Raw genomic sequence first — 7,268 nt, forward strand, 5'->3', positions numbered from 1 at the left:
AAACAAGCTGGGCATCTGTGGCTCATACCTGTAATTCTAGCTACTGAGGAAGCAGAGATCTGAGGATCACAGTTCAAAGCCAGTCTAGGCAGGAAAGTCCATGAGCTCTTATATCCAAATAACCCCCAAAAGCCAGAAGTGGAGCTGTGACTCAAGTGGTAGAGCACTAAACTTGAGCAAAAATGCTATAAGGCCCTGAGTTCAAGCCCCAGAATTGATACACAAACATTAAAAAATAAATAAAATGAATTCACTATAGAAAGTTTAAGAGCTATTGCCCTAAAGAGAATTCTCCAGACAAGGATGGAAAAGAAATGTGTGTGTGTGTGTGTGTGTGTGTGTGTGTGTGTAATCATGCAGCCACAAAGAAGAAAAGAGAAGAATGACCATTATGCTGGGTAATTATATGTTGCAGAATCTCCATGGTGAACAAAAACGTTTGCTTCCAATTCTGTTGGAATGCAAACAAATGTTTTTCCTTGAAGCTGGCTTTGCTGCCTGGCCCATGAGCTCAGCGCCACCAGTGAAGAGCTGTCGCTCGGGGTCAGCCCACGAGCCCCCACTCTGACCGCCTGGTGCAAAGGTCAGGCCTGAAAGAGGTGGGCATTGAAGCCCCAGCCTCCTTCCTGGGCCTCTGTTGCACACTGGTCTTCATTTGAGCCTTGCACTCGTAAGAACCTGCCTAGCAGAGACATAGACATACCAGCACCACTCTGGGGAAAAGGTGGCCTAGCTCCACAGCCCACGCCAGTCTCCTGGCTGAGAAACCCTGTGCTCAGACACTGTGCCACAGGGGCTGACAGGAGTTCCTGCCAAAGCATGCGAGAGCAAAGCAAGTCTTCAGCTACAGGAGGGGAGGAGACGAGACAAAACGCAGTGTGGTTTGGCAGATAACCAGCGGAGAGGCTGACGGGAGAGCAAGGCAGGTAGACGAGCCCTCAAACAAGTCTTGAGCATCACAGAGCTGAGCCCTGCCCAGCACCAGCTCACAGCTGGAGAAACGCACTACCTTGTGGTGTGCTTCCTTTCCAGATTACAACAGGAGTGTTGCCGGGAGGGGAACATGTGGAATCTGTGAATTGTGCATGTTTTTAAACTTCAGGCTTAGTTGTTCTATGTGCAAACCACCAACTGCCCTTCCTCATCTTTTAAACGTCACGCCTTTCTCACATGATTTGAGGAGAGGATTCTGTGCGTGCTCACAGGTCCAACTTGAGGAGACATGGAGCGGCTCTACTGTGAAAGGCTCACAGGTTGCACGGGGTTCTCGTTTGCTGGAGCAGTCCAAAGCATGGCCTGCTTCCTGGGGGCCTGCCCTTGCAGAAAAGCTGCATTCAGGAATCCACAGATGAGAATGTGGTGCCGGAGTGTGGCCTGTTGTCCACAGCTCAGTCTCCAACCAGGTGAGAGAAAGCAGCTGACCCGTCAGTACCAGGGTCAGTACCAGCCCAGCCCTCACTCTTGGTCATCTCTCTCGCGTGGTGAGACACACTGTGCTCTGCAGGCCCAGGGCTCTGTACTCAGGAGGAAGATGGATTGTGTAAGTGGCAAAGTGCATCCTAAGACACAATCCATTAAATCAGTTCTGCAAAAACAGAGAATACTAAAAGCTGCCACCTACTCTCCAATGCAAACCACACTTCCTGAAGATGCACACTTTTATTATATTTACTTCCAAGAGAAAGCTAGCTAGCCAAGCTTCTGCACAGAGCACGCCAGACAGCCCGCCTCCCAACACCTCCTACATGTCCAACTGCTCACACTTGTCTGTGTGCGTGCACGTGCACACTCATGAACTCACAAGCAGACATGCACACTCACATGCACACCCAGTGCACTCACAGGCAGACTCATGTACGCATGCCCCCAGTGACGTGTGCACATTCATGAGCACTCATTCTTGAGCACAATCACGCACGTATGTACGCAGCCTTGCGCACATGTGCGTATACACACAGGAACACACTTGTATGCACGCATTCCCATGTGCACACACTCACTCATGCTAGTCTACATACACACACACGTGCACCTCGGGAGGGTGTGTGCACCCACTCCTTTGTGAACACATCCACTCGTGTGCACACGTGGCCGTGGGCCGCTTGTCCAATGGACAGGCGCACGTGCCTTCTGCGGAGGGGACCGCGTGCTGCGGCTTGTGTTTTCTGTCTGAGAGCCTCCTACCCCAAAGTCATGGTCTGAACCTCCTGCTGGCTTCATTTCTGAGGCAAGGGGCTGACAGGGCAGAAGACAGGACCAATCAAAGGGACTCAAACGGGGGCTGGGGGCACACATCGCTCCAGACTGCACCACAGATCCCGGCACTTGCGCATTCACAGCGCCAAATGGCTGCCGCAGGAATGACTTGAAGGTCCTTCCCTGTGTGCAAGGGTCAAGGCGAAGAGCTACTTCTCTGCTTCCTGCAGCTCTCTCAGGATGGCCTGAAGAAGCCACTGAAGCTTCCAGAACACGTGAGGGGCCACTCTCCAGGCGCTGCCGCCTGCGTCTGCGCACTCCTGCACGGCCTGCTGCAGCTGCAGCTCCAGCTGGGAGGAGACGACAGGGCTCCGCAGAGTGGAGGAGAACCAGGGACGAAATATCTTGTCACAGACGACCTAAGGAGAGGGGGATGGTTAATCCAGGCCTGAAAGAACCCCCACGGCTCCGCCCACCGCGGGCTCCCTTGCTCCTTCAGGGCGGGGCCTCCCCTTGGCTCCCAGAAGCTCCTCCTTTTCCTCCCCACGCATCACCCATGCTGTCATTTGACCAACAGATGGATAACAATGATTTCCTTTCCATTCTTGCTTTTCAGTCGGGTGTAAAGCTATGTGTTTCCTTTTCAGCGTGTTTTCTTTCCTTATATCATTTATCCAAAACGCTATCATGTGGACCTTCCTTTTCTATATTGGATTGCAGATGCTCTTTACATCTTAGGGCCATCGGTGCTTCCTTACAAAGGGATTCTGCATGCAGGTCTTTGTTGAGGAGTGTTTTGGGGGGCAGAAGCAGAGGGTTGGGGGGTTTTCCTTTTGTTTTCTTTTCCCCCTTGCCTGGGGTTCCCTTCGGGGAGGGGGTTTTACCTTTTGCAAGGAGTTTTTGTTGTTGGGTTCCGGCCCCCCCCGGCCCCCCGGACTTCTTTTGGGCCCTTCCCCCCCCTTTTGGGCTTGTAAGGCAACGGGCATTGTTTTTAGTTTTGTTCCGTTTTTTTTCTGACTTTGGCCAATAAAGACATGTTTTTCGTAAAGACAGTGAACTCTGTCGGCTGCTCTTCCTTTAGCTTCTCAGCCGTGTTCCACAGCCTGATGCATACCAGGACAATATTTACAATTCTCCCAAGGTTGGTCTTTGATTTTTTTTTCTTACACTTTTAGGATTTTACTTTTTGCAAGGACTTGAGCCACCCGGAATTTGGCTTGACGGAAGGAGTGAAGTGTGGAAGAAGCCTGACCCTCTCGCTACCACCACCACACTCCATCACCAGCTTCCCCAGGGCCACAGGGCCGCCTTTTACCATTAGGTCTATATCTGAAATCCAGTTGTATTCTGTTTCCTTGGTTTGGGAATTTGGGCACAAAATGTAAGTTGGAAAAGTAGAAATTTTGCAAGATATAAGAAAGAGAAAGAAAATTAAAAAAAAAAACTACCTGTGATCCTATTTCAAAGCAATAGCTTTCAACACTTTGGTGTCTGTCTTTCAAATAACATTCCTACTCAACAAAAACAGCATCATACTGTAATGCGAACTTGTAGCCTGCATTTTTCCCCCTACTGACTGCTTCACATGATCTCATAGTCTTAAAGAAAGTGTAATTATACTTCTGGGGCTTTATTTAAAAGCAGTAATCAGACAAGAAGATATGTAAAAATCTTCAGCTAGAGAGCCTAAACCTTCCTAACACCCCCATACTCTCAGAGATGCGCTCTACAATCACATTAACAGGCCAGACAACCTGCAGCTTCTGTGAGGTCTCAACCATTAATTAATAGCATTTCAATGACTATTCCCAATTTGCCATTGGATTTTATTGTGCATGTCGTCAAATGGTAAATGAGATACTTTTTCCAAGTCCTTTGGTCATTTGGATTTCATCACTCTGGTATCTTGTACCTGTTGCTTCTAGCCTACTTTCTTAATGAATCCACCACAGCCTTTTTCTCCTCAAGATCTAGCCTTAGCCTCTCTTTATACTCACTGCAGGGAGTAGGCCTGCTCCCATTGGGTAGATGGGATTATGAGGTAGTGGATGCTCAGATAAACATTACTCTGTCCTAGCCAGGCGCTGGTGGCTCACGCCTGTCATCCTAGCTACTCAGGAGGCTGAGATCTGGGGATCACGGTTCAAAGCCAGCCTGGGCAGGAAAAGTCTGTGAGACTCTTATCTCCAATAAACTATTCAGAATATTGGAAGTGGCACTGTGGCTGAAGTGGTAGGGTGCTAGCCTTGAACTGAAGAGCTTAGGGACAGCTCCTAGGCTCAGAGTTCAAGCCCCAAGACCAACCAAGCCAAGGCCAGGGATTCCAAGCAGATCTATGGGGCGGGGAGTCCACAGAAAGGAGGCTGGCTGGCACCCCGATGCCAGTCCTCCTTAAAAGGGAACAGCTGAAATTCTGGAGCTCAGCCTGAGAGTACCAGCAGACTCTGAGACAGAGGAACCAAGGCTTCTGTATGGCCTGGCCTAGACGGGTCAGATGGACAGCACCCCAGTCCTGGTCTCCCAAAGCCAGTCCCTCCACACGGGGATGGCCCCGTGCCGCACTCCCCTGGGCCTCTGCTGGAATCTGCACTCCTGGGGTGCTGTGGGATCCCACCCAGGAAGGATGGGGCTCAGGGGAGGTGGGGCTGACCACAGGCACCGGGCGCCGGGGAGGGAGACAGCCTAGCCCTCCGCCCTCCCCGAAGACTCAGACTTCCTCCCATTCTAGCCAGGCCCTGTGAGCGCCATTCTCCCCCATCCACCAGAGAGCCTCGGGTGAGGGTGGGCGACGGAGGACATGATCTGCCACTGGTGGGCATCCTGAAGCCCAGAACCACCAGTGACTCCTCGCAGATCTGGCTGGAGCTTCTCCCCCTCCCCACCTGCCCCCCCCCCCGGGCTCCCAGCTGCACTGAGCTGTGTGTCCAGCGCTCCTGTCTGTCCACGCTTTCTAAGTGGCCCTTTTGCAGTCTCGGTGACTGCTCCAACCCGAGGAATCAGCTGGGCTCTCACTCCCTGTGTCGAGAGGGATTGCGTAGCTGCAGAGACTGGACCAGAGCAAACAGGGCGCTAGCCCCTTGGCTGAGCCCAGCTACGGGAAGAAGACATCCACCAGGCTTTGCCGGCATGTGCACTCATCAGATCCCAGTGTCAGCTTGACCAGCTTGACCCCGGGGGTGGAGGAGGCTTATCTGATGGGTACTCCCTCAACTCCTCGGGAGGATGGGCCAGCTGGGGGAGGGCAGAGGCCCCAGGGGAAAACTCACCTGTAGGTTGCTGTTGACTCGCTGGGCTCCACACTTGTTTGCTCGCAAATCACACCTCGAGAAACAGTCAAAGAAATTGCAGTCCTCATCTCTGGTGCAATTCTGCTCAAGGATCTCCCTCATTTTAGGTTCAAAAAAGGCCATGTCCACGTCGATCGCCACCACCTGCAACCAACCAGCATGGGCCGTCATCACAGGACACAGAGCTCCGGGACGGAGCCTACGTTCACTCCTTTCCCAGGCCTGGGCATCTGTGTCCAGGTTACAGACAAGCTCAGGACTCTGACCAAGACCGAGAGCCCAGGCTGCACCCGGGGGAGTGACTGGCTTCCCAAGGACTTCACGTATGTGTTGCGTGACACAAGCAAGTTTCACAGTTTTAACTTCAAGAGAAACTTCATTGTTCAGCACTAGAGAAAGCCTGAGATTTGGGACCACAAGTATCATTTTTCATCTGTGAACATTTTCTCAGTGTTTAAAGCTGAATCGTGGCTGGGACCCATGCCTGTAATCTTAGAGGCAGGGATGGGAAGGATGAAGGTTCAAGGCCAGCCTTGTGAGACACCCCAACCTTAACCAGTAAAATCTGGGTGCAAGGGTGCATGTCTCTCATTCCAGTTATGTCGGAAACAGATAGGAGGCAAAGGGTCCAGGCAGAGCTCCGTCGTCTAGGCCCAGCCCAGGCAAAGCTCGAGAACTTATTTGAAAAATAATTAGAGCAAAAAGGGTTGGGAGTATGGCTCAAAGGGCAGAACATCTGCCTTGCAAGTGTAAAACACTGAATACGAATCTTATTACCACACACACACAAACGTACAAAGCTTTCTTGGGGTGGGAGTAGTAGCTTACACCTGTGATCTCCGCATGGAGGAGGCTAAAGCAGAAGAGGGTTAGAGCCAGCTTCAATGACATAGTGAGACCTCATGTTAGAAAAAGAAAAGGAATCTCTGAAATGTCTTAAAGATAAATTTTTCTTCTGTTGCTCTATCGCTTTGGTCTGGTCTCTGATAACAAGACCAAAGAGAGATCCTTCAAAGAATCCTGACACCTATTTGGAGAACCCAGAATGTTGCCAGGGGAATTCACGTGACCTGAGGGACGGGAGGAAGAAATGGGGAGAGAGCAAGGGAAGAAAGAAATGTACTTGTGCCCTGGCTGGTGTGACTGCACCTCGCTCATCCCCTTACAATAACAAGCTAAAAATTAAAATTGAAAGAAAACAATGGCATATTCAGACTGTGGGGCAAGCAGCAGTGTTACAGACAAAACTTCCGATGATGTGAAGCGTTGCTGCGGTTCTTGTCAATGATCACTGTCAGGCGCGGCAGCAGTCCAAGGTTGCGCGGACTTCCTGCACAAGCAGCTTCCGGGCCCGGCTGCGGTGCCCAGGGCAGGCGTGTGTCAGTCAGGGCAGGCGTGTGTCAGGGCAAGTGTGCGTCAGGGGCAGATGTGTGTCAGGGACAGATGTGTGTCGGGACAGATGTGTGTCAGGGACAGATGTGTGTCGGGACAGATGTGTGTCAGGGACAGATGTGCGTCAGGGCAGATGTGTGTCAGGGACAGATGTGTGTCGGGGCAGATGTGTGTCAGGGACAGATGTGTGTCGGGACAGATGTGTGTCAGGGACAGATGTGCGTCAGGGGCAGATGTGTGTCAGGGGCAGATGTGTGTCAGGGACAGATGTGTGTCGGGGCAGATGTGTGTCAGGGACAGATGTGTGTCAGGGGCAGATGTGTGTCAGGGGCAGGTGTGTGTCAGGGACAGGTGTGTGTCGGGGCAGATGTGTGTCAGGGGCAGATGTGTGTC

At 51.7% G+C, this 7,268-nt stretch overlaps 1 protein-coding gene across 1 annotated transcript in view; it reads right to left on the minus strand.

The window, feature by feature from the left end:
- Positions 1-2,342: 2,342 nt before the first annotated feature.
- Fam69c (family with sequence similarity 69, member C) overlaps positions 2,343-7,268 on the minus strand; it is a 16,561-nt gene continuing 11,635 nt past the window's right edge. Inside the window, exons 4-5 of the mRNA XM_013026112.1 lie at positions 5,463-5,627; positions 2,343-2,615 (exon numbers count right to left, since the gene is read on the minus strand). Coding sequence (XP_012881566.1) covers positions 2,406-2,615; positions 5,463-5,627 — 375 coding nt within the window. The 3' untranslated portion in view covers positions 2,343-2,405. The remainder of the gene's footprint in view (positions 2,616-5,462; positions 5,628-7,268) is intronic.

Source organism: Dipodomys ordii, unplaced genomic scaffold, assembly GCF_000151885.1.
Source record: "Dipodomys ordii isolate 6190 unplaced genomic scaffold, Dord_2.0 Scaffold91, whole genome shotgun sequence".
In the NCBI taxonomy this organism is placed as follows: domain Eukaryota; kingdom Metazoa; phylum Chordata; class Mammalia; order Rodentia; family Heteromyidae; genus Dipodomys; species Dipodomys ordii.